Genomic DNA, 27317 nt, shown 5'->3' with positions numbered 1-27317 from the left:
CATGCCTACCAGTCATTGCCTGTTTATCTTATCTAGCCGCTACCAGGTGAGCACCCAGGGGTATTGCCCCTATGTTTAATATCTCTGTGAGGTTCTTTGTCATCATTCCTGTAGCTCCAGCTATCACTGGTACAACTTTGGCATTCTTCAGCTTCCAGGATCTTCTCACTTCATTGTTGAGGTCTTGGTGTTTGGTCCTTTTCTTGATTTCTGCATCGTTTAGTCCAAAATCATTGGTATTAACACCTCAATCAGTAATGCCTTATTCTCGTTCTTTTGTACCTAAGTATGATATCTGGTCGCAATGCTTTGTTTTCGATGTTCATTCTCGATGGGATCATTAGGTCATCCATGAGCGGTAGGTACTTCCATGTTTTCGGTGATTACTTTTGGTTCATTTTCCCACAAATTTTCTGGAATTGGGATATCAAAGTTTTTGCAGATTTGCCAGTGGATTACATTAAAAAAACTGTGTTGTGTCATTGTGTCATTGTGTACAGCTGTTCTGACATGAGTTTGTTTTTGTGTATGTATTCGGTCATCAAACATAACATATATTTCTCTTGACTAACCACAACTCCACCCCTCACCTTTCTCTACTTTTTTTTCATTCTCTCTCTCTCTCTCTCTCTCTCTCTCTCTCTCTCTCTCTCTCTCTCTCTCTCTCTCTCTCTCTCTCTCTCTCTCTCTCACACCCCTCCTCGCATCCCTCCCTCCTGCGGTTTCGCAACGTTTGCTGAGGAATAGCTTTTCCCACCCCCCCTCCTCACTCCTCCTCCCTTCCTAGCTTTCCCTTCCTCCTGCCTCCTCTCTCTCTCCCCTCTCTCCTCTCTTCCTCTCTCTTCCTCTCTTCCTCTCTCTCCCCTCTTCCTCTCTCCCTCTCTCCCTCCCCTCTTCCTCTTTCCCTCCCCTCTTCCTCTCTCTCCCCTCCCCTCTTCCTATCTCTCCACTCCCCTCTTCCTCTCTCCCTCCCCTCTTCCTCTCTCCCTCCCCTTTTCCTCTCTCCCTCCCCTCTTCCTCTCTTCCTCTCCCCTCTTCCTCTCTCTCCCTCCCCTCTTCCTCTCTCCCTCCCCTTTTCCTCTCTCCCCTCCCCTCTTCCTCTCTCCCTCCCCTTTTCCTCTCTCCCTCCCCTCTTCCTCTCTTCCTCTTTCCCTCCCTGTTTCCTCTCCCTCCCCTCTTCCTCTCTCTCCCTCCCTTCTTCCTCTCTCCCTCCCCTCTTCCTCTCTCCCTCCCCTTTTCCTCTCTCTCTCCCCTCTTCCTCTCTCTCTCCCCTCTTCCTCTCTCTCTCCCCTCTTCCTCTCTCTCTCCCCTCTTCCTCTCTCTCTCCCCTCTTCCTCTCTCTCCCCTCTTCCTCTCTCTCCCCTCTTCCTCTCTCCCCCTCCCCTCCCTCCTCTCTCCCCCTCCCCTCCCTCCTCTCTCAACCCCTTCCTTAATACCCCCCATCAGCAAAGTGATGGGTTGTATTTGCTAGTGTGTTAAATATGATTGTGTAAAATATGCACCAACGGTGGTAAACTTCTGAAAAAAGCTCTTTTTTTTTTTTCTACAGCCGTTAAAACTTTTGTTTCATTTCATTGAATTATATACTTGAACACTGTGGAACACAAATTGCCTTCTTGTCACTTCCAAAAAACCTCCAGTTTCGCAACTCTTGGACAAAACCTTTTTTCTAATCCAAAACTAATCTAATAAAATCTAATAAAACCAAAACCTAATCAAATTGCCTGGTGTTGGCGCAATGGTTAGGTGGTGGGCTTGGGATCCAAAGATCCTGAGTTCAAACCTCCCTTGGCTGTTGAATTAATACTAGATGGGGTTGACTCTGCCCATCACCCTTCTGAGGTCGGCAAAACGAGTGCCAGCTTGCTGGTATTTTGTGTCAGAGTGGTGACCCATCCAGGATTGTGCCCAATAGCCAAGGAGACTGCTAAAGGAGACTAAAGTAGCACCAACGCTCTGCACAGAGTATGGTCCCAATGGATGGATGGACCAATCAAATATGCCACTCACACTCTCAGCACTGAGGAATATCGAGATTCAGAGAAAATGGTGGCTCATAGGAAATATAGATTGTACTCAGAAACCCAAAGAAAGAGCTTAAAAGACCCTTCCTATATCCTTTTTCTAAAGACTGTGTGGGTTAAGGGGTTCTATGAACTCCCCAGTTGGAAGAATGTATGCTTCTTGGAGGAGCTGAGGTTGGTGAGAAAACTGAGAGTAGAGGAAGCTGGACTAGAGGAACAGAAAAACAGAGAGGTGACTGACCTATTTTTCTGCGATGTGAGAGCAACATGCCTTGTGCTTCAGTCGCATCGTGAGGCGTGTGAACAACGTTGAAAGCTTTCGGTACTGAATGAAATAGGAAAGATTTATATCGATATCATTGATGCTTCCTTATCAGCATTGTTGCGTGGAGACTGCCGACTGCATGGAACATAATGCTCACATTCCCAGCAGTTATTGCCTTCACACTGGGAAATAGCCAAAGATGGTTGAACTAAAGACTCCACGAGCCTGTGCTGATTGGTTGCCACAGGCCTGTTAATTGGCGTCGCTAAATCCAGCACCATTTATCAAACAAAGTGACAAGAATTTTAACCTTCGTGGTACTCCAAATGTACACTATTGCTCATCAGTCATCACAAAATAGCGGCAGACTTGAGGTGCATGCTTTTCCTTAGGAAATAACTAATTATTTTTTTCAGAGTGACAGTGAGAACGAAGATGAAACGGAGTGAGAAGCATCAAAGATGAAGCACATTACCCTCACTATTTTTAAATGTACAACATGCCTTCCCTTGTGGGAAACATTTTACATTGACTTCTTACCTTAAACAAACACTTAAGACATGGTATGATGTTCTACAACTAAATACGAATATACATGGCATCTCAGGCATAAATTTGACTATTGTCCTTGCCCTGACAAATGTTGTCGTTCTCAAATCATCACGTAAACCACTTTAAAGACTTAATCCCATTGAAGATGTTTAATTTTGTTCCTTCTGTGGTTGCAGATTATACTGCCTATGATATTTGTGTGTCTTGCTCTGGCTGTCAGCAAGATAGCACCATCTCTCTCCAATGCACGGAGTCTGGAGCTGCAGCCCTGGATGTATGGCCAACAGTACACATTTTACAGGTTTGTGATGAAAGAATAAAAAAAAATCCCAATATTAATGAAGTGTTACAAATTTTAATAGTGTACTGCAATCAAATGACAAATTTGGTTTGAACAAATTTCTTATCATTGTCATTCAAGAAGATAATGATGATGTTGATTATGATAAAGTAACTTGGTACTTTACAGATTAGGATCATGGGAAGAACAAGGTAGTATGTAGATAGTGGAGTTGGGAAGGCTCTGCACTAATGGTTGCCCAGTTATTATATTCTTACCTCCTCCCTCCTGACACAAACGGATGCCCGGTTGTTATATCTTGCAGGACAACCCCCCCCCCCCCAAAAAAGTTGGTGTGGAGCACTGGAGATAGTAAAATTATATTGTTACGGATCAATAGTAAAGTGTATATTGTTACACAGACACCACAATGCCAGGTCTCTGAGTGACCTTGGGTGAGACATAAAATAACAGCAGAAAGCCTTGCAATTCAGGACACAATGCGACCTGTGTGAGAAGTGACAGCTGTGTGTGCTGCACATCTTGCGGCTGATTTCATTTTAAAACTGGGCTCAAACAGTAAAGAAGGTATTGAGAGCACTGCATGCGAACTACAACTGGTTCTTCGACTCCAAACCCTGACTGAAGAACCAGCTGCACCCTTTGTGGATGCTGGTCGATCTCATCTGCTCGCCAGTTGGTACTCGACACATCTACTGCCTTGCTGGTGTCTTGGAGACGACATCCAAGCAGGCATTTCATCTCTCGTTGCATTGAGATGGCAGAGAGTTTGATCCCTGCCTTCTCCTCACTTCAGCAGCCAGTCTATATTGTGGTCTTTAACCGTGAGTTGTGGATTTGCATTCACCTGCTTGCTTCAGTGATACCAAGCTCACACTCTGACGAGCTCATCCTTCGGTGATACCCGAAGAGGGGATGATCACCTGTCTCTGTTATCATCTGAGCTCAAGCGTTTGAACATGAGTATTGCAGCACTTTCTGAGGTTCGGAGACTGGATAGTGGCGAGATCATGGCGGGTGGTTATACCTACTGTTGGTCTGGTTGCCCTGATGGCGACCATGCTCAAAGAGTTGCTGTAGCTGTGTCTAATAAGCTGATTCCAATGGTAATTGAGGTAACACTGGTCAACGAGCGTATTATGAGACTAGGGCTTCAGTATTCCTTGTGTGTCGTTTCTCTGGTCTCTGTATAAGCTCTGACTGAGGTGAGTGACCTCACTGAAGCATTCAATGCCACGCTCGAGTCTGTTGTTGGTCAGTGCCCCAGGTGAGATACTCTTCTAGTCTTGGGGGATTTCAATGCATCAACTGGAACTGATAGGGATGGTTATAAGACGTGTGTTGGTTCTTATGGGTCTGGAAATGTGAACCAGAATAGCACTAAGTTCCTTGACTTTGCAAGAAGTCATGGACTTTGGGTGGCTGGTTCATGGTTTCAGTGTCCACAGGCTCATCACTGGACTTGGTACTCCAACGCTGGTGGCGTGGCAAAGGAGATTGACCATGTCCTCGCTGATGGTCGCTGGAGGATGATCCAGAACTGCAGGGTCTACCGGAGTGCTCAGTTCCTCAATACTGACCACAGGCTTGTTGGAGCAACTCTGAAGTTGCAGCTTAAATCCGGGACAATGGTAACATCCCATCTTAGGCGGGATGTTGGCAAGCTCAATGATGAGGGTAACAGGAGTTTACGAACAGGCTGAGTGGGGATTTGGGGGGTTTGAGTGCTTTGAGGAATCCTGAGGAGTTGTGGAGCGCCTTCAAGACTACCTTCCTTGTTGTTGCCGGTGGATGTCTTGGAACTCACTGTAGTGTGAAGAATTTTTTTTTTCTCTCAATGGACACTGGATACCATCGATCAGAGTCACAGGGCCAGGCTTGATGGCAGAGCTGAGCTGTTCAGGTCGTTGAAGCGTAAAACTGTAGTGGACCTCTTTGTCCACTGAGAGTGGACAAGGAGGCCTATGTACAAGGAATCTGTGAGGGGGAAGAGCATCACCTGTGGTCAATTAATTCGTTTCCTGCTTACAGGGAAATTCACACATTGCGTTCCTCCAAGCCCATCCCTTGGTGTACTGCAGTTAGAACAGAGGGTGGAGGGCTATTGAAAGAGGAGTCCAAAGTGAAGGCCCACTGGGCCAGTTACTTTGAGTGGCTGTACTAGGCTGATCCACCAGCTGTTGAGTTAGATGTCAGGGGTGTTACATTCCCCATTGCTGACCTTCCAATCAACTGTGATCCACCTTCGTTTGTGGAAATTCAGGCTGCGGTGAACCGGTTGAAATGGGTTAAAACTCCTGGGATCTGTGGCATCCATGCTGAACTTCTCAAGGCTGGTGGAAATGCTGAAATAATTTTGTTGCATGCAGTTCTGTGCTCTGCCTGACACACAGGCATCATCCCAACTGACTGGAAGAGGGGCCTTGTTGTCCTTCTCTGGAAAGGGAAGGGCGATCGTCAAGACTGCAACAACTACCAAAGGGTGACGCTGCTCTCAGTGCTGGGCAAAGGTCTTTGCTCAGATAATTCTTGATCGGGTTCGCCACCATCAGTTTGAGCACCAGCGTCCAGAGCAGTCAGGCTTTACATCAAAGAAGTCAACGATTGATCCTTGCCCTTCATGTCCTCACCAAATGCAGACGAGAGTTGCGACAGAGCCTGCTTGCAGCCGATGTTGATCTCTGTAAATGATTCAATCCAGTGAATCGGGATGCCCTCTGGACGATTCTTAGTCTTCGTGGGGTACCACCAAAACTGATCGATCTGATGTCTGAACTCTACTCTGGTACTGAGAGTTCTGTGAGATGTGGTGATACCATCTCTGACTTATTTCCAGTTGTCACTGGAGTTTGTCAAGGGTGTGTACTGGCCCCCACACTTTTCAGTGCTTTTACGGATTGGATTCTGGGGAGGATGTTGGAGAGATCAAGTTGCTGTGTGTCATTTGCGAATGTCAAGATCTCTGACCTTGATTTTGCAGATGATGCAGTCATCTTTGCGGAGACTTTAGATATCCTTTTGGGGGCCCTCGAGGTGCTGAATGAGGAGTCGAAGCCGCTGGGATTACGGGTTTCCTGGGTCAAAACTAAGATCCAGGCTTTAGGTGACATCTTGGATGCTGCTATCTTGTCTATATCTGTTTGTGGCGAGGATGTTGAGGACACAGAAAGATTCACTTACCCTGGCAGTGATATTCATGTCTCTGCTGGCTGTGAGCCAGAGGTCAGCAGTCATCTGGATCGGGCCTCGGGAGTCATAGATTCACAGGATCATGGGGTGTGGTGCTGCCGGTACCTTTGCAGGAGGACGAAAGTCCGAGTCTTCAGGTCCTTGGTGCTTCCAGTTTTTCTCTACGGATGTTAGACTTGGTCTATGACCAGGGATCTGAGATGGAGACTTAATTCCATTCCATCCATGAAATTTTTTTTTGCAATTATATACTTAAATAAGATGTTTTTGATCATTACAATACTTCAAAAGAAAATAAATAATGATTAGCAACGTGATATAATATAAATGAACGCTCAGAAGTAATCTGTTTGGCGGCAAATGCCCTTCAAGTAAACGAATACCGACACATGGAGAATTTGTGTGCTCCTCCAACTCCAACACATGTACGACAGCACCACCATGTGACCTTCCGTATAAATGCTACAAAGTAATGAGATTTTTGAAACTTGTCTTAATCCTCTGTGTTTGAAGTTGTTATTTGTGATTATTATTAATGGTTAGCGGATGCATTCAAAGATAAGACAAGACAAGAGAAGCCGAGAATTGAGTGTGATGGATGTGTAATGTTTTGGTAGTGACAAAGAAAATGGAAGAGGAAGTTTAGCTGGGGCTTTGCTTGAATCACCGGGATTGGGTACAAGATGTATGCCTGGAGATCCTATCCCGTGAGTAGAGTCTGTGCCCCAGAAACCTTCCTGTTATACACAAACTTCACTGCCAATAAAAACACAAAATACTGCAGTTTCTTCCAAGCAGGTTAATCAATAGAATCCTTATAGTTCGTTGATGTTTGTTTGACATTTTAATCTGAGCAATTGTTTTTTTTTTTTTTTTTTTTTTACTGTCTTTTTCTTGATATTCGCTTAAATGTTCATTGCCATCCCAATTGTTTATACAGTACAAGGAAACAGAAAAGGCTACTTGGTCCATCATGCCTGTGTGCTTTATCTTAACCCCATTAACCCACATCCCCCTACATATATCAAATATTTATCCAGGATACAACCACATAATGACACGTTTCCAAGGTATCGGTGGATCTCTGACATCTACAATTTAAATTTAAAGATGGACAGCTTGCTTTACATCCAGGAATGAGTGGCACCATGCTCCGAGATGCAGCACCCTCTCCTAGCACTGACACCAGAACAGCAGTTTTAATCGGAAGTTGAAGAAAGAGGAAATTGGAGACACATAGACAAATTTGTGACCAGAAAACTCGAAGGCTAGAATTTATTCATTTTCTTTCATTTCGTACACAGCATGTGGCTGTTGGTTGCACCAATGCATGAAGTGCGGCTGTGCCACTGATGCATTGCCCCCCCCCCCCACCCCTGTAGGTTAGGGTAGGAATTGGGAAGTTGTTCATGGTGCTGGTGATAGCTCGCCTACTCCTCATAAATGACACTGTGGGATTTTTAACGTCAACCAACTAATGCCGACAGACGGGCCTCCCGGTTTAACGTCCATCCGAGGGACGGCACACATGTTGATGCCACCACCTGTCTGCGAGACACCAGGATGACAGTTTATAGCTGGGTCAGCATTTAAACCCAGGTTAGACAGCTTGGAGGTGAGTGCGCATACGTCTTGGCCATCGTGCCAACCCTAAAGGCGACAATCCTACCAACTGAGTGCTATTCTGCCAACCCTCACGTCACTTACACAATCAAATAACAGACCAAATACAGCATTGGAGTCATCATAAGGAACCCGAATAGGTAAATATGGAGTCATCAGGAGGAACCTTGATATAATTTTTGTTTCGGCTACTACTCCTCTACCCTCAAGCCCATGCAGGCGCAGCCAAGTGAGCCTTACAAAAACTGTTTGCAAGAGTTCTCCTCCTCGTCGACACATATAAAACTAGAAGGGCACTTGGTAGAGTGCATACCTCCACCCCATAATGCCTGATCCACGAGAACATATCTGGCCCAATACATTTTTGAAATGTCATGCTACGTATCGTGTTTGAGCCCTCTCTCTCAATGGTGAAGAATCACTTAAAACATTCTTGTAGTCGGATCCGGATCCGAATCTTCACCAAAATCGAATCAATTCGTCGTCGTCACACACCCAACCTGTCCACCAAGTTTCATATGAATCCGTCCACAACTTTTTGAGATATTGTGCTTTTTATTAGTTTAGCCCTATCTCTCATTGGTGAAGAATCACCGAAAAAATTATCAGATCTGGATCTTCACCAAAATTGAATAATTTCTTCCTTGTCACACACCCAACATGCCCACAAAATTTCATCCGAATCCGTTCACAACTTTTTTGAGATATCGTGCCATATATCCTTTTTGGCCCGATCTCTCATTGGTGAAGAATCACTGAAAAAATTTAGTATCTGGATCCGGATCTTCACCAAAATCGAATCGGTTCGTCCTTGTCGCACGCGGAACCTGCCCACAAAAGTTCATCAAGATCCGTCCACAACTTTTTGAGATATCCTGTACACAGACAGACAAACAGACAGAAAGGGGGTGAAAACATAACTTCCTTAACTTTCGGTGGCAGAGGTAAAGAAAGAGAGAAACGTAAAATATAAAACATAGAGAGGAATAATAAAGGAAAAGGAAACTTTAAAAAGGAAACAAAGAAATTAAGAGTAACCGACACCAAAACGGAAAAACAAAAATACACAACAAAAAACATACATGGGTCCAAAACCACACGCGTGGCCAAAACAACAAGTTCCTTGCTTTGTGCAATTGTTGCTTGCGTCAGCCCTGATAGTTACCCAACCACAAGATTGTGCACCAGTTGAATGATTTTCAAGATTACTTGAGTCTGTTTGGTTTGACCTTTTCAAGCATAATTAATTTGAGATTTTCAGTATCCAATGACATTTCCGGACATTTTGATCAATGGTTCTTGTCCTTATTCATTGTTGATGTTCTTCTTTTCATTGCCTTTACATACTCATCAAATTGACAAGAAATCTTCCCTGCAAATCTGGGAATTGGGCTTGGGAGACACCCGCCATGTCAGAAGCAGCTGCCAATGAACTCGGAGGGAACAACTGGGAAGGAGGAGGTCCAAGTCCTCCTTGTGTCTGTCCATCTCAACCTGGCCATGAGGCCCTTCCAGTTTGTGCTCCTGGAGCTGGTGGTTCTCCACCACGCCAGGTAATCCATAAAGCCAGACAAACATTGTGGTAATCTTTATTATTGCAGAGTATCTGAGTATAAACCCAACAATTTTTTTTCAAGAAACAATTTTTTTGTTCTGCCTCAAGTTTGGGAAAAACGAAAAATGCTCATTATCTTAATTTTTTTAACCACCATATCATTCTTGCCCAATGTGCAACACGTAATTGAATATAACTTGCTTTATGACATGTCTTCATCTCCCACAGAAACGTCAGAACACAACAGACATCCTGCAGGACCTCACCGAGCACTCCATATCAGACCATTTGATCAAGACATTCCCCAAGTTCTACAAGACTCGGTACCGATAGCTTATTGCATTTGAAGTTTTTTCTACTGCATTGTTATGGTGTCGTGTTTATGGTATTATCTCATGCTGCTGTCTCAGACTTCGATCCAAGTACAAAGTATGGAGTGTGGAGTGTCATATTTTATTAATTTCATGTTAGTGAGTTCTATATTGCTGTCTTGCCTCTTCCCACATCAGCCTATCCCCACAAACCCATCTGCTGCCCTTACTCATTATGCTGTATTTCTCTACCTTGTATTTTGAAAATTTTGACACGTGCTACTGACCCCGGTGTGTACCCCGGTCAGAATAGGTACACCGTATCCCTGCGTGTCGTAAGAGGCGACTGAAAGGGTTGGCGTCAGGAAGGGCATCCGGCCATAAAAACATCGCCTCAAAAGGAAACCATGATGAGTACAACTGATGGGCAGGGTACAGCCCGAAGTACCCCGTGGGGGTCCTCACCCCCTCTCGTTAAAACTCAAGGTGGGGAACCCGATCGAAGCAAGGGAGGAAATTTTTCCATTTATGATGACCAATCGTCTGATGCCCCACGTGGAGATCGGTTTGTGAGGTTTGGTACATGGAATGTAGGGACAATGACAGGGAGATCTGGAGAAGTGGTTGAAACAATGGTCAGAAGAAGAGTGGACATATGTTGTGTGCAGGAGACACGGTGGAAGGGAAGTCGTGTGAGAATGGTGAAGGGTAGGCAGGGGCAGAAGTACAAGTTTATGTGGCAAGGGTGCCCGGAAGGCGTGCATGGTGTTGGTGTAATGTTTTCTGAGGAGTTTGTAGACAGTGTAGTGAGTGTGACTAGAGTGAGTCAAAGGTTGATGATGGTGAGAATCGTGATCGGAAATCTCTTGGTGAACGTCATCTCGGGATATGCCCCGCAGGTCGGTCGAAGCGATGAAGAGAAGAACATGTTCTGGTGTGCGATGGAGAAGTTGATGGAAAATGTGAAAGATGAGGAAGTTGTTGTGGTTGGAGGAGACTTGAATGGACATGTGGGAAGGAGTCCAGACGGTTTTGAGGGAGTCCATGGGGGTTATGGATATGGTGTGAGAAATGGAGAAGGTGAAAGGATCTTGGAGTTTGCTGATGGAGCTGATTTGTTGCTCTGTAATACTCAATTCCAGAAAGCGAATAATAAGCTTATTACATACACGTCAGGTGGGTCGACGACAACCATTGACTACCTGATGGTGCGTCGGCGAGATAGGGGAAACCTCCGGGACACAAAGGTGATCCCAGGGGAGGAGACTGTTTCGCAGCACCACCTGGTTGTCTGTGATATAAGGGTGAAAGGTGCACGGAGAATTCGGCGGGTGAAGTACCAACCGAGGATGAAGGTGTGGAGGTTGAAAGAGGCGACAGTGAAGGAAGCATGAAGAGAGAGGCTGAGTATGGTTGAAGATGATGTGGTTGAGCTTGAAAGTGGTTGGATGTCAATGAAAGCTAGTCTATTGGGAGCCATTGGTGAGGTATGTGGATGGACAAAAGGACCACCGAGGCACTCGGAAACATGGTGGTGGGGTGATAAAGTTGGAAAGACGATTGAAGAGAAGAGGAAGAAGTTCAAGGAATGGCAAAAGGCAAAGGATACGGTGGAAGAAGAGGCTGCACATGAAAGTTATAAGGAAGCCAAGAAGGCTGCAAAGAAAGAGGTAGCAAAGGCGCAGGAGGCCCATAGGAAAAAGTTTGGAGAACGCTTGGATTCGGAGGAGGGTAAGAGAGCGGTATTCAGGATCGCAAAGCAGAGAGCGAGAGAGAGATTTGATGTGACGGGGGTGAGTTGCTTGAAGGATGAAGTGGGACAAATCGTTGCGGACTCAGATGGAATTAAAGGAAGATGGAAGAGATATATGGAAAGGCTGTTGAATGTAGAAAATGAATGGGATAGAAACATCGAGAGTAACCCAGTTTTAGGACCAGCAGAGAAGACAACTGAGAAGGAAGCCTAACAAAGCTATAAGAGCAATGAAGAGTAGAAAAGCAGGAGGGCCGACGGGAGTTGTGGGAGATATGTTGAAGGCAGCGGGAAGTTGGGGTGTGAAGAGAATGACAGAGATCTGTAATCTGGTGGTGAGAGAAGGCCGCATTCCAGTGGATTGGGAACTGAGTACCCTCGTCCCTCTGTACAAAGGGAAAGGTGACCCTCTGGACTGTGGCTCCTATAGAGCAATAAAGTTATTGGAGCATGGAATGAAGGTATTGGAAAGGGTGTTGGAGAAGAGGATAAGGAAGAAGGTAAAGATTGACGAAATGCAGTTTTGATTTATTCCAGGAAGAGGAACGACAGATGCAATTTTTATTGTAAGGCAGTTGCAGGAGAAGTACATGGAGAAGAGGAAGAAGTTGTTTTTTGGGTTTGTTGATCTGGAGAAAGCATTTGATAGGGTTCCACGTGAAGTAATGGCATGGGCATTGAGGAAGTTAGGAGTGGAGGAATGGTTGATCAGAGTAGTGATGGCCATGTACGAGAGAGCACGCACAGCTGTAAGGACGAAGGATGGGAACAGTGGTGAGTTTGAGGTGAGGGTAGGAGTGCACCAGGGGTCGGTACTAAGTCCACTTCTATTTGTAGTTGTGATGGAGGTGCTGGCTCGGAGGGTAAAGGAGGGTTTACCGTGGGAGCTGCTGTATGCAGATGATCTAGTGTTGATTACAGAGAGTATGGATGGATTGAAGGAGAAGATGAACAAGTGGAAGGAATGTATGGAGGCAAAAGGTTTGAAGGTGAATATCGGAAAGACGAAGGTGATGGCAAGTGGTAAAGCATGTGGTGAGGTGGAAAGGACTGGGAAGTGGCCGTGTGCTGTGTGCAGGAAGGGTGTCGGAGTGAACACCATTCAGTACCCTGCTTACTGGCGCGCACAGCACAGGAACGCGGTGTGACTTTCTATGTTCCAGGTGTGTGAAACATACTTGTTGTCCGTGATTCTGGTACGTCCCACGTGCACTCTGGTACGTCCCACTCCCAGAGGACGGGGAAGACCGAGAAAAACTTGGCTAAAGGTGGTGGAAGAAGAAATGTGGGCAAGGGGATTAAGAAGGGGAGATGCAGAAAATAGGGTAAAGTGGAGAAGATTGTCATGGGGCCCGCAAGGCTAACCCCCGCTTTAGCGGGGAAAATGGCCTTTAAGTGTGTGTGTGTGTGTGTGTGTGTGTGTGTGTGTGTGTGTGTGTGTGTGTGTGTGTGTGTGTGTGCGTGCACACACACATTTTGATCATTGATCCCTTATTAGATTGACAACATTACCAAATATTTGGTGTTTGTTCCCATTTCAGATACATTATTCCCTTGCTTTGCTTAATACTGTGGTAGATTGTAGACCTGTTGGTCTCAATAGTAGACTTGTAAAGAGCTTGTTAATAACAAGTTCCCATGACATGTTAATAAGAGATTTGACTTTTGGTTTGGGGATTGCTCCACGCGTCAGTTGAATCTGCAGCTGCTGCTTTCACTTCATCAAAGCCTGGTTTTCCAAACAGGATCCATCATTTGTTTCTGTTATATTTTTGTTTGTGTGTTGCTGTTTGTGTTTTCGTCCAGTTTTATGTGTTGTCATACCTTGTTGTGCTGAATTGTCTTATTGGTTTTCGTGTTGTTGAAGACCTACTTCTCGGATAGCCAGTGTGCAAATTATTTCCGTTTTGACACTTTGTTCTTCATCCTACTTTTCCCCAAGTATTATCCTTTCTGCCTCCTCGACATTATCCCACACCACCGTCCTCGCTTCAAAAAAATAAAATAAAAACAAACCCCCAAATTTTTCACTCCAAAACTGTCTCAATTGGCTTGAATTTCCTTCTGTCTGCATTTCCTGTCCTTCATTATTTATTTTTTTCTTTTTTCTCAATATCTCCAAACTAAATCTTCATTGAATGAGAATGAATGCTTCTCCTTTTAAAAGCTTTCAAAAACATTTTAAGATGCTTCACTTTCCCATACATGGCAAGTTGGAGGTGACGAAAAACGCGTTGGTCGGTATCAAAAGCGGGATATTAATTCATTTATTAGACGTGATACTGTTACGAATCTGGAAGCTTACTGTACTCAACATTCAGGTCCCTATAGAACAGTTATATCATTAAGTACGTGCTTCCAGTTAGGGTCCCGTCCCCAGTCTAATGGGAATTAAATGTTCATGCGCTGCGGAGTTATTTTGAGAATCAGGATTTTCTTTTACACTTATAACAACAATAACAACACCGACGACACCTGCCTTCGCTTCCTTCCACCATCCTCCACCGGCACCATTACACGCGTGCGTGTCAGCACGTATGTGGGCGGAGTTCACAAGGACCTGACGTCTCTCTCGCCCAATCCGGGGGATGCGAGCGAGGTTGCCACCGGTCAGCCAATAAGCGCAGCGTACGCAGGACCATGTTACTCTCTTTGTTTGAGGGGCAGTCCGCCGCGACGGCCGTCACGCCCCCCTGGTCAAAATCAGCGGACTTTGGCGCCCTTTCAGCCAATCACGGGGGCGACGAGCGAAACGCGCGACGCAACAGTCCAATCAGGAGACGAGTGGCCAGAAAAGAAGCCCCTCCCGCCTGAGGAGAAAGGAGTGGTTGTCTGGACCAGCGTTGAGAGAGACGGTGTGCTCGTGGCAGGAGCGTTGGCCAGTTGAATTGTCCGGGACGTTCTGGCTGGAACGCGAAGGTCGCGTCGCCTGGTCGCCTTGTGAACCTCGTCACCTGGTCGTCCCGGCTGGCCTGCCGGCATTCTCTCTGGTCCATCTTCGCGCCAGCCGGGGTCCATCATCGCATTGTGTTGCGGGTTCGAGTCCCGCCGAACCAGATCATCGAAAACCGGACGAGGCGGGGAGGTGCGAGATAGGCTCTCCCCTTCGGCTCACCTTCCCTCCCGAGCTGAAGTGGCAAATAAAGGCCGCAGCCACCATTTCTCTGGGTTTGTGTGTGTGTATGTGTGTGTGTGTGTGTGTGTGTGTGTGTGTGTGTCACCAGTCTGTTAAGTAGAACTGTTAAGTGCTTTTCGCTCACTGTATATTGCCTGCATGTCTTTTATTCGGATAACTCTGCTCGTTGTGTGCTCCCCTTCCCGATTATTGTTTATAAATAACCCCCCCGTGTTAAATGTTCCAGCTCATTTTCTGTGCTTTCTCCCATTGACCCAGCACGGTGCGAATTGAGAATTAGTGAGGCCCTCAGTGCCGTAAATCATTCATTTGGTCCGGCGCGGCTTTGGTAACTTCTGCTCGGTTACGCCGGATCCAAGTCGGTAACAGCGACTCGGTTTGGACAAAGTCGGCCGAGGGTGTGGTTTTCCCGGGAGCTCGACTGCGTGATTATTTAGGTATATTGGAGATCGAGACAATTAACCTAATGCCACGCGGTCGAAATATTGGCGTCCACCGTCCGCTAAGGAACCCGTGACCTTTGGAGTTATCCAAGGGTTACGACCTTCCATTCCGGTGTTTGGTGGGAGACGGCCTAACTGCTCCAACTAGCAGTCGTCCTCACCACCGAACCCCGGCCCACAACAGTTTGGTGTCAGGAGCGGGTTCGAACCCCTCCGCCCCCAGAGAAATTAACGGGATTCGGATCAGGGGTGTACGGAGCAAAACGCCCCGTTCCCTCCAAATTACGAGCATTTGAAATTGTTCTCAGACGCACCATGGCGAGCCAAGATAAGCTGGCTCAGATGGGTTTAGAGGTAGGTTTAGGGGAGCCGATGGCCCAGGACGACACCCCCATACAGGAAGCCATTTCCCCGCAGCCAAACCCAGAATGGGTATTGGGAGTGGCAGGGGCGGTGTATGACAACCCCCCTCCTCTGTCAAAGTCCCCCCCCTCACCAATTTCTGCCGGTTCCGCGCACCGTCATGGCGGATCGGCTCCGTCATTTGACATGAGACAGATGTTGGAGGCGTTGATGCAAAAAATGGATGCGAATGCGCACCAAATGAATGCGAACAAGCAAGCGATGGAAAGGAAAATGGATGCGAGCGCAAAAGAAATGGAAAGCATGGAAAAACGAATGAGGGGTGAAATGCAGAGTATGGGGTTGAACCTGCAGGCGAGTATGCGGGTGATGGATTTGGAAAATGGCGCCTGCATGTGGGGGAACGATATCGAGTCAATATGGAGTGCGCAATGTGTTCGGCCCGCAATGGAGACGGGTGAGGTCGGGATGACGAGCGACGCCACCACAACAATAGGGGAAACGTTTAGGGTGAGACACAAGGGGATAACAGAGATAATAAAAGAGGTAGAAGGGACGAAAACAATAACAGAGACGCCGGAGATGGAACAAGTAGAGAATGAATTAAACAAAACGAAAGAGGGGGACAAATTGCATGAAACTAAAGAGGAGCACACACAGGTAGAGATAGGAGGGGACAATGAGGTCGAGCATGGGGAATGTTTCGTGGTGCGGTGCGAGCATCAGGATAGCCTCCCTCAGGAACAGAGGGAGAGGATAAGATCCCTCGAAGCCAGGCCCGTCGCTAGGGGGGGGGGCATTTGGGTGCAATGCCCCCCCATGGCGCATCTGGTTCCCCCCCACTTGTACGCCTCCCATTTATGTCCTGTTGCACCATGTGAACAACTTGGTGTTTAAGGATGAGCGCCCACTGTGAACTTGCTGTTTAAGAGTTCACTTGTGTGAACTAAAACCCTTATTCCAGATGTTCAACGTGGTGAATAATGAGGCCTTCTTGGATAAACTGTTCTTTAATAATATCCTTCTTTGAAAAACAGTCAAGAGATAAGTGTGCGCTTCCCAGCGCATCTCCAAAAGCAATTGGCAAGACAATACAGTCCAAGACGACAAGATAAAAGATAATAACGCAAGCACCAACGCCAGCAGCCAAGGCCTCGTGTCGAATGTCGATGTTGTGGGTGGTTATACATATATATATGGTGGATCATTTAGTTTTAAAGAATAGCCAATCAGCATATTCAATATGGAGTAATGGAGACCCTATTGAGCAGGTTACCTGATCGGTTGTAAGTTAGGTTTAAATGTAATATAGTCATAATATGATTAAGGAAAAGACATAAATTTACATTATTAAAGATGAAGTACACGTGCACCACGTGACCTTCACAACCCGTCAACCCTCCATCTTACAAAAGTAATTTTATAATAAAAATAAAAAATATGTGTGTTTGCAATCGTGCTTACATTTGAAATGATGCAGATAAAACCTGTTTTTGATGCATCGATCATTTAATAAATAAAACCTTCAAATGTCGCGAGTCGCGAGATTAGTGATGCGAGTCACGAGGGACGAATCACAGAGCACGAGCTTGCAGCAGGAGAAAAAGACGGGGATGATGGATAAACGAAAATGGCTCAGAAAAGGAAAAAATGCAAGCGACGAAAATGAAGAAGATGATGAAAGACATGTTGTGGAAGGAGCTGGAGGAGGAGGAAAAGACGATCATGTCGATGAAATACCGACAGAAGCTGGCCAACCTGGCCAAGCCAGCAACGTCAGCCCTGCGGCTGGAGCCCCAGTGCAGACAGCCGAGTTTCCACGCTCGGCGGCGGCCTCGGGATCGGGTGTGACTGTCAAGCCGCTTCCCGATGATGTTGGAAGTGAGAGACCGAATTAAGTGGTTCTACAGCAGTACCCTGGCCATCTGTTGCAGAACAAGAGTCGCTCGTTTGTGTCCTCGTGGTACCAGACTAATGAATGGCTGGAATACAGTGTGCAGACAGATGCAGCATTCTGCTATCCATGTAGGAAGTTTAACACCGCACGTGTCCCAGTGGACTCTACTTTCACAGTGCGAGGCTACCGGAATTGGAAACATGCCGTTGAGAAAGGCAGGGGGTTTCACAAACACACAACTTCAAAGGAACATTTAACTTGTGTTTTAAGGTGGAAGGAGAATGAGAGGCGCATCGATTGTGGTGAGGAGATTTCCACACTCCTCAATGCTGACCAGCTAAATAGAAACCGGTACTATGTGTCTGCTCTTATAGATGTTGTGGGATTTCTCGCCGAAAATCAGATACCTTTTAGAGGGAGCCTTGATAATTTTGAAGATATGTCAGACGGGCACAGTGGGCTCTTCCTCTCACTTTTAAACTACACGCTCAAAAAAGACACCGAGCTAGCCGAAGTAATAAAGCATATCCCACGAAACGCAAGCTATGCTAGTCCGGAAATGCAGAATGAACTGATCTGCACATTGAGTAATGTTGTGACGGATGCCATCGTGGAAGAAGTCGGCACATCGTGGTTTACCATCAAGGTGGATGGGACGAGGGACCCCACTGAATGTGAGAACATATCTATTATCATTCGCTTTGTATCGGCATCAAATGAAGCAACAGAGCGTCTACTCACAATAGCTACAGCCGACGCTGGAGATGCAAAAACATGGACAGACCTAATAATTGCAGAGCTGATAAAAACAGGACTTGACACGTCAAAAATATTAAGTCAGGTGTACGACGGGGCTTCGGTAATGGCTGGGAAGCACGGTGGGGTGCAAAGTTGTTGCAAGAGATATTGGAAAGAGAAATCTCCTATGTGCACTGTTTAAATCACCAACTCCATCTGGGAGTTATCCACGCACTGGCAGCAGAGAAAGCTGTCACTGATTTCCTCGAGGTTTGTTGTTGCCTGTACAAATTCTTCAGAAAGCCCACTGTTGCTGCACAGTACAAAGGTGAGCGGTTAAAAGGACTTCTTGATCAAAGGTGGACGGGACATTTAGCCACCGTGTCTGTGATCATAGGATCTTTTAAGGATATCACATCCTTACTGTCGGAGATTGATGCAGAGCGCGCCTACGGTGCAGAGATGAGGATGGAGGCTATTGGGCTTTTGCGGGAAGTCTCTGGGCCTGCCTTCATGTTCATTGCTATCTTTGTACAAAAACTGCTGATGTTGTTAGATGGCCCTAACAGACTCTTGCAGGCAGAGGACATGGACTTGCTAACGGGGTTGGAACTGGTGGCGAGTGCTACAGAGTGCGTGAAGAAACTCCGCTCTGAGGATGAGTTCACTGATCTGTGGAACAAGGCCAACGATGCTCGCACTTCTACACCTGCACCACCAAAACAGAGACGCACAATGCATAAGAACTTGGAACAGTTTGTAGTTTTGGAGAGTACAGGACAAAACAACGACGATGACAAGACGGAACTGCAGAGGGTTTTTTACAGCGCAATTGACACTGTGCTTGGCGAGATCGCTTAGCGCTTCAGTGAGCGCAACACACAACTCGCCCGTTCACTCGCTGCCTTGAATCCTGAAAATGGCACGTTTTTGGATCCCCACTTGCTCCAGCACATCATGACATTAACAAAGTCAGCCATCAGTGAAACGGAGTGTGTGGTTGCAAAACAGTTTATTCGCTCACAGACAGAAAATCGGCCAAACGAGAGATGGACAACACAAAAACTCCTCTCAACATACCACAAAACGCTGGAAGCCATGCCAAGTGTAGTGACTGCTATGAGACTTGGACTAACACTTGGTGCGTCCACTTTCATGTGTGAAAACTCGTTCTCAACATTGAGGAATGTCTTCACTGACCATCGACGGTCCATGCGCCATGCACGCAAGGCACAACTGGTACGGCTGGCCTTCGAGAGAGACCTCACACGTAAATGCCTGAATGAATGGAAGGAGAAGGTCCTCAGAAGATTCCACACCGAGACGCGTCGCCTGCAGCTCTTCTGGCAGTGAGTGCAGCGGTATAAAAACTATACGAGGAGTTCAGATTGTGTGTGTGACTGCTGGTGATGCGTGTGTGGTTGTGGTTGCAGTGTGGTTGTGGTCACCACCCGCCGTGGTCGGCTGCTTTGTACTTCTGATGTTTAAGTTAAATGTTGTGTTTGGTGCTTTGCATATCCCATATCTAGTGCTTTGTGCATAACCTTACCTCTGTGTAATTGACCGCTTTAAATGCGGACCTTGTGGTATCTTCAGGCTGGTCGTATTTGCTGTTGATAGTTTAACGTGATGATCGCAGGTCATAGCCTCGTGTATCTTATTTCAAAGTGCACTGATTCTGGTGCCAACCTCCCCCGTTTAGTCATTCTATCTCTGGTATATTAATTTTTCTAATGCCAATTCTTGACAACACCTTGTATAAGTGCACCTGAATTGGTGCCAATTGTTTAATCATTGAATATTTGCATTGTGAATGTACCAGTTTGTTGCGGCTCTCCTGCATTCGAATAATTTTAGGCCAAAAACATCGGAACATATTAAATCTAGCTGAGATCAATTTGGTTAATATGCGACGGCAACCTCAGTATAGATGTCAATGCTGCGTGAATACAATAGTATACCGGGTTATCAAAAATATTAAATATTATTATTGTGCCCCCCCCAATACAGTTCATATGCCCCCCTTAATACTGAGCCCTGGCTTCGGGCCTGCTCGAAGCAGACTGTGGCCAGGTGAGTCCGGTCGGGCCGTGCGAGGTCGAGCGGGTGCATGATGCGGAGGGGTCCATGCAGAGTTTGGGTGGGAGGGCAGTAGAGACCCCGGGACCAGTAGTTAACACGAATCCCCGATGCTATTGTCCCGGAGTGTGTGTCAAGGTGTGTGAATGGTGCGAGTAACATGGTGTGCGTAAGTGCGTGTATGAAAATGGACGATGGACCGATCCAGATGGGAGACGGGAGTAGTGAGCCTGAAGGCCACAAAGGGTTAATTTGGCAACTGCGCCAGGTTCGCTCGACTGCGCATACGAGGTCCATGGCACGTTTCACGCACGGCCCGCACGCGCGCGTCTTCACGATCGCAATCCGGCGCGAGAACGCTCCACGTCGGATCCGAGCCGGCCGCGTGGACGGCGAGAATGTAGATGGCGAGTGTTGTACGAATTTGGAACGGACGGGTCCACATGCGAGCATGTGTGTGGAACTCCACGTGCTGCGTGTTCTGTTCGCGGAGCATGCGGAGTGAGTCCCCTGCACGGGAAACCGCGCAGGTTCAGTGTGCGAGTGACGTCACCGGGGACCTCACGACATGAGAGGCGTTCGCGAGACGCACAGAGCGGGTCCCGGGGACGCCACGGAGGGCCTCGCGGTTCAGTCCGTGTGCAAGTGACGTCATCGGCATGGCACGAGTTACGGGTGAGTGGCACACGTTGGCTCGCATGGAGGACCCCTCGAAAACGAGCACTGATTGCGATGCACAGGGTGACGACAAGGCCTCAGGTATCGTGTGACAGAAGGGACGAACGAGCGAGTCGCAGACCACTTCCCTGGCGGTGCAAGAAAAAACAAAAAAAAGGGCCTTGCTCCAAGTATACGATGCCCCGGCCAGGATGTGGTAAACAACCTGCGCCCGGGCAAAGGAGCATTAAACATGAGTCACATTTGCTCTCCGGCTAGTATACGGCGGCCGTATCCACCCTGAAGTGACAGAAACGTGCGGCGGCCGCAGAGTTTCTGAGGTGGCCTCAGGGTGGCCCGACGCCGTATGGCTATCTTTTACAGGCCGTCGGGGTCTCCGTGGAATTAAAGCGCGGAGTTATAACTTTTTTCATTTCTAGGTTGGCCGTAGCAATTCGACAAGCCGTAGCCATGACGTAGATGTGTTCCACGTCAACCGTACGTAGGGTGTATGGTGGGCTTGCGTTCTTCGTGCGTTTTCCGTAGGCTGTTATCAATGAAAAATGAATTTTGTCAACCCCCAAAAAATTACGGTGGCCACACTATTTCCACGTTCGCCTTAGGGCCCCCCTGCGGTCGCCTTGTGGGTACCTTGAGGCTACCTTGCGTCTGCCTTGAAAATTCTATGGCCGCCGCAGGGACGCCCTTACATCACCGTGCGACATCAAATCAAAGACCGTACGGCACCCCTACGTTTTCGGTCTCCATAATTTCTAAATACCCTGTGCGGCTACCCAAGAAATAAAAACATATGTGACTGCTACATTGTGTGATCGTGGAAATACTGCGGCCGCCCTATAATTGCTCGTGGCCGTAGATTTTTTAGACCCTACGGCCGCCGAGCCAAATGTGACTGAAGCATTAGTTAGTTCCTTGGCACACCTGAATTTCTTGGCACACCTGAATTCCTATCCACCGACAAGGCCTTTATCCACAGCTTGATGGAGTAATGCTCTTCTCTTTGGGCTGGCGTCCTTGCCTCACACCTTGCTCAACTTGACGTCTTGCAAACCAAGGCCTTCAATATTTTGGAATCTCTCATGATAAAGCTGAGTCTATTGGCCTATCACTTTCCCATGGCTGACAGTTCAGTGGTCTTTCTGTCTTTTCCCGCCTCCTTTCTGGTCTTGCACCCTCCTTCTCTTTCTGTGTTTTGTCCCCCCAAGTTTCTGCACGGTGCACATGGTCCACCATCAATGCTTTTCTAGTGAAACTCCCAAAATCCAGAATCATGGTTGACCTCCACTCATTTGTTCCTCTTTTTCCCACCTGTGGAACTAACTTTCACATTCTTTACAATTTCATTCTTCACCACCTTCTCCAATCATCCGAAAACCATTGTGTTTTCTACCCCTGTATCCACCCCTCACCTTATACCCACCTCCTTCCAAATTTCCCATGCATCTTCCCCTACCCCTCATTACTCCACACATCCATTGTTTGTCTAAGTCTCCTTTTATAATTGAACTCTGCTGCTGGTGTTTTCTCCCTCTTTCTCTTTTTCCTTTTGTTCTGGTATGTCCTGATCCGCTTGGTGTTCTAGCTCTTCAATGAGCCTTGACTCTGTATGTGAAAACAATCCCTTGGTGATGGCTGTTATGATAATGATGATGATAATGGTGGTGTTGAAGGCTATCACATCCCTTCGGCCTGAAAGGCAGCACATATCACTTCCATCCACAAGATGGGCACAAAATATTTCCTGTCACCTCCATACAAGTAAACTTGCTTCCCATTAAAAGCAACATCTATGGAATCTATCATTACTGCTGACATTGTCTTTCGGATTTTCAAAAAACATAATCTCTGGCCATCAGTTTGGATTCCGTTCCTGTCATTCAACTTTGGACATGCTGCTGCTCTGCTCTTAACAAGGATTAGAGGTCCAGGTGTGACCTTATTCCTGGACATATCTTGAGCATTTCATACAATCCGGTATTCTGCTTTGCTTACCAAGCGGGCTGCCTGTGGCGAGCAAGGTCTCATTCACACCTGGCTTTCTGACTTTCTCCACTGGCACACCCAACACATTGCCCTCAATGAAAGACTCTACTCTCTTCTCCTCTCCCAGTAGAAGCTCAAGTGCTCCAAGAAAGTGTCATGGGTCCAGTTTTGTTCCTCATCGACATAAATGATGCTCTAGAAAACCATGTCTTCCTTCTTGTAGATGTGGTAACTTTGTCGAACAATACCCCCATCCCACTGGCAGGCAGATCACAGTTGTCTTACTCTCTGCTGAACTGGAACTTATTAGATGCTGGTCTAACAAATGGAATATGTCTTTCAATCTCCACGTCACAGTCTCATTCTGTCCTTCTGGGAGAATCATCAAACGATCCCACATTTAGATTTCCATGGTTAGTCGTTGGAAGAGGTTCAGTCTCTTCAACTTCTTGGCCTCATTATCATCCATCACCTCGGTTGGACTGACCATACAAGTTTTGCATACATAATATACACATTACACAAACAATTTTATTTTCAAAAAGATATGTGTTTCGCACCATTTGCATTAAAACCAATATGGGTTTTGGGTTGGGTTGTGAATATGGGTTGTGAATATGTGAATATGTGAGTACCTTGTGAATATGGGTTGATAATTTTTCAATGAAAATTTCATTTCATCTTTCTTTGTCACTTATTGGATCTTGATTAGACAAAAAATTATTGATCCTCTTTCTCCTGATGTGATAGAATGATCAGATGATTAGTACAATTCGTTTTTCAATGTCATGATTTCAGTCTGAATTGCCAAGTAGTGTGTACAGCAAAGTATTGATTTAATGCTGTTTTCTTGAACAGGTATGGAGGTCTGTCACTGGGAGCCAGCAATCCAGCAGCACTCCTCCAGCATAAGGACAATGACAGGATCATGGTATTGTTGGCGAGGATTGGTGGTTTTTCAGATCAGGTATGGTCCCTGAGTTGATACATTAATTAACATTAGTTAAGTGCCACCAACATATTGTTAATCTTCCAAACCACCCTTCTAATTCCACGACACACAGCCACACTCTTCTCCGGGCTTGTCTGCGGAACAACGTGGTACCAGGCTTTATCACAAAGTGCATTATCAGTTCTAAAATGAAGCACAGCACTACAGTGGAGCGGATGTTTATTCTGGATGACCTTTCACTCCTCTCTGCCCATTGCTTCTGAGTATCCATCAAATTCAATTTTCAACTTCTCTACTCTCCCTACTCTTACTACCTTTCCTGAAAGACCATTCCTTATGTTATGAACTGTCTGTGTGAAATACCTCAGCTTTGTTGCTGTTTTTGCTCTACTATTTGTACTATCAAGCTTTGCCCCCTGGTTCTGTCACTTTCCATCCTGGTACTAGCTTCCCTGAATTATTTTGTCATTGTCTTTCATTATTTTAACCATTTCTGTGATAACTCCTTGTTATTTCCTCCTTTCTAAAGTAAAAGGTGCAGTCTCGCACAGTCGCTCCTCAAAGTTTCGTCTACCTGGAACTGAAATCAATCTGTTAGCTCGACACTAAACACGTTATACGGCAGCTGTAAAATGCAATGAATCATTGTTGTTATTTATAAATTCAAATGTATGACTTCCTGCAAGACCTCGTACTTTATTGCGGTCTCTTGTATGTGACCTTTTTTTTTTTTCACGATTCCCTAACCTTTTGTCTTTTCTGAAGCTTTGCTATTTGTTTCTCTCATTTTTGTCTTGATGATGAGCCAGATAATGTTTTACTTTTGAGATTGTGGTTAGATTTCACCTGAGTGGCTAAATATTATTGTCTCGCAGCATCTGTTTCCATCTCAAAGAGTTGTTGATTTGATGTGCAACAGTAGTTGATGAAGTTAACTCTGTCCCTTGAACCTGGTAATTATATTTGGTGTCTTTTTTCAGAATGTGACAAAAACTCTTGGAGTTTCTCTTGAAGATTTTATTGGCACCCAAAGCAATATAAAGGTACTATTATTTATGTCAGAGCAAAATAATTGAATCTCATAATGGTATCTTGTGACCACAGTGATAAGAGTATAGGTTGTAAATTCAATATAGACCAGCATGATTCACACAGGGGATGTTGATTGATTTTTGATCTTGTTTCCTGCATGGAGGTGGGGTGGGGGGGCACAAATATAATTTGTTTGCCTAATTTACATATAATGGAGTAAGTATTTGTTTGTTCACTCTATACCCATTGGTTGGACAGCTGGTCTGACACCACCAACAATTATAACCTGAAAAACATCATTTGTCCACCATTTTGGTGCTATGGTAGACCTAAGACATATTTGGACATGTCATATTCACAATCGTTATGCCCTCCATAGAAGTTTTTCGTTCAGTGTAAAACAACCTAAGCGACCGTTAAAAGAATCATCAAATATCTAAAGGTTGGAGCCGATGGGCATTATGTGCCTTGTGAAGGTGGCAGCACGTATATACCTTAGGCTTCAGGCTTCTGGTGTCAGCCTATGGCCGAGTGCAATTGTAATTATCCGAGCTATATAACCATAATGTATTGCATATCATAAGCAGTAGGCATGTTTTTGCTTTATGTACAGTACATAACCCGGGTTATTTTTACTTTTGGGAGAGATCGAGTCAGCGGTCCCAAATAAAGGGATGCATTACAAGAACATGTTGTACACTTGGAAGAAGATCGCTCGTAGGTTGGCTGTTGCCTATACCCCCCCCACCCCCACCCAAATAAAGGGATGTGTCAGAAGAGCATGTTGTATGCTTGGAACAAGATCGTATGTACTCTGCTAGTTTATCATACATATATATTTTTTATTTTCACATATTTATTCTGTTGCGCAGGTCTTGTTCCACTCCAAGATGTGGCATGGCGTTGCAGCATTCATGAATGTGGCAGGGAATGTCATGTTACGGTCAAAACTTGCAAATGATGTTGACCATAAAACCTATGGCATCACGGCCTACAACCACCCACTCAATCTGACACTTGAGCAACAGGAGAGGGAGTGAGTACCTTTAAACTGGTGCAAAAGCCTAAAAAATTGTTATTTTTCATTGCAAAACATTAGAATGATGCATTGGACATGAGATATGTTCAATGTTGACATCATTTCTGTACTTCAACATTGGGAGATTATTATTTACCACACAAAAAATGCACAAACTGTTTCCTGCATATTTTCTTTGTGGTAAGTGGATATTATGAGCACATAATAATATTGCGACAGAACTGGGGTTCGGGATTCACCACGAGGGGAACTTCTCGGATTCTTCCCGACCCCCGGCCCTGCAGGCCGCCGAGCCGTGGATAAGCCCGTCGGGTTGTCAAGAAACTAGGGACACCGATTGATTATGCCAAACTTGGAAGGTTTCTCATTCTAAAACAAATTACCTTTTCCGGTGGTTTGGCAATGTTATTTGGGGTACGTAATAGTTAGGTCAAGAACCTCAATTCCGTGACCATTCTCTGGCTAGTAAGGTTTGACGATTGATTTGACTTCTATTGACCTTTTATAAAAAATTTAGCCCCCATGTCCCTCCCAAAAATCCCAGCATTTTTTGCCAGAGGTCCAAATCCAAGATGGCTGGCGGCGCCATCTTGAAAAATGAAGTTTTGAACCAGAGCAACGAGAATCATGAACAAAGACACTTTTTCGGTTAAGTCAACTACGAGGATTCCAAATGTGACATTACTTTGACGTTATGACATCATTTTGACCCAGAAATCCAAGATGGCCACTATCCAGTGGAGCGAAAACGTAACTTTTGTACTTAAAGCAACTACCTACATAATGATCTCTTGCAGTAAAGTAAACTGATGAATTATATATATATATATATATATATATATATATATATATATATATATATATATATATATATATATATATATATATATATATATATATATATATATATATATATATATATATATCTTCTTCCTCTTTCGGCTTGCTCCCGTTAGGGGTCGCCACAGCGGACCAACTGTCTCCATTTCGCTCTATCCTCCACATCTTCCATTGACACTCCAACCACCCGCATGTCCGCCATCACCGCATCCATGAACCTCTTCTTTGGCCTTCCTCTTCTCCTCCTGCCTGGCGGCTCCATCTTCAACATCCTTCTCCCGATATACTCCGTTTCCCTCCTGTGCACATGTCCAAACCATCTCAATCTCGCCTCTCTCACTTTGTTTCCAAACCGTCCTACCTGCGCTGTCCCTCTAATACACTCATTTCTTATCCTATCCATCCTCGTCACTCCCAACGAGAATCGCAGCATCTTTAACTCTGCCACCTCCAGCTCTGCTTCCTGTCTTTTTGTTAGCGCCACGGCCTCCAAACCATACAACATAGCTGGTCTCACTACCGTCTTGTATACTTTCCCCTTCACGCTTGCAGCTACCCTTCTGT

At 45.8% G+C, this 27317-nt stretch overlaps 1 protein-coding gene across 1 annotated transcript in view; it reads left to right on the top strand.

Moving 5' to 3' along the window:
- The window catches only part of LOC147024132 (phospholipid-transporting ATPase ABCA1-like), a 315313-nt gene that overhangs the window by 171820 nt on the left and 116176 nt on the right, over nucleotides 1-27317 (top strand). The window contains exons 28-34 of the mRNA XM_085883724.1: nucleotides 3018-3142; nucleotides 6949-7038; nucleotides 9318-9507; nucleotides 9738-9832; nucleotides 23749-23857; nucleotides 24823-24885; nucleotides 25747-25910. Of these exons, the coding sequence (XP_085739850.1) occupies nucleotides 3018-3142; nucleotides 6949-7038; nucleotides 9318-9507; nucleotides 9738-9832; nucleotides 23749-23857; nucleotides 24823-24885; nucleotides 25747-25910 (836 nt within the window). The remainder of the gene's footprint in view (nucleotides 1-3017; nucleotides 3143-6948; nucleotides 7039-9317; nucleotides 9508-9737; nucleotides 9833-23748; nucleotides 23858-24822; nucleotides 24886-25746; nucleotides 25911-27317) is intronic.

This window comes from Eptatretus burgeri, chromosome 6 (genome assembly GCF_056783735.1).
Source record: "Eptatretus burgeri isolate ZD-2024b chromosome 6, Ebu_testis_v1, whole genome shotgun sequence".
Taxonomy (NCBI): Eukaryota; Metazoa; Chordata; class Myxini; order Myxiniformes; family Myxinidae; genus Eptatretus; species Eptatretus burgeri.
The sequence above is the reverse complement of the archived record's forward strand: the minus strand, read 5'-3'. Positions and strand labels throughout refer to the sequence as shown.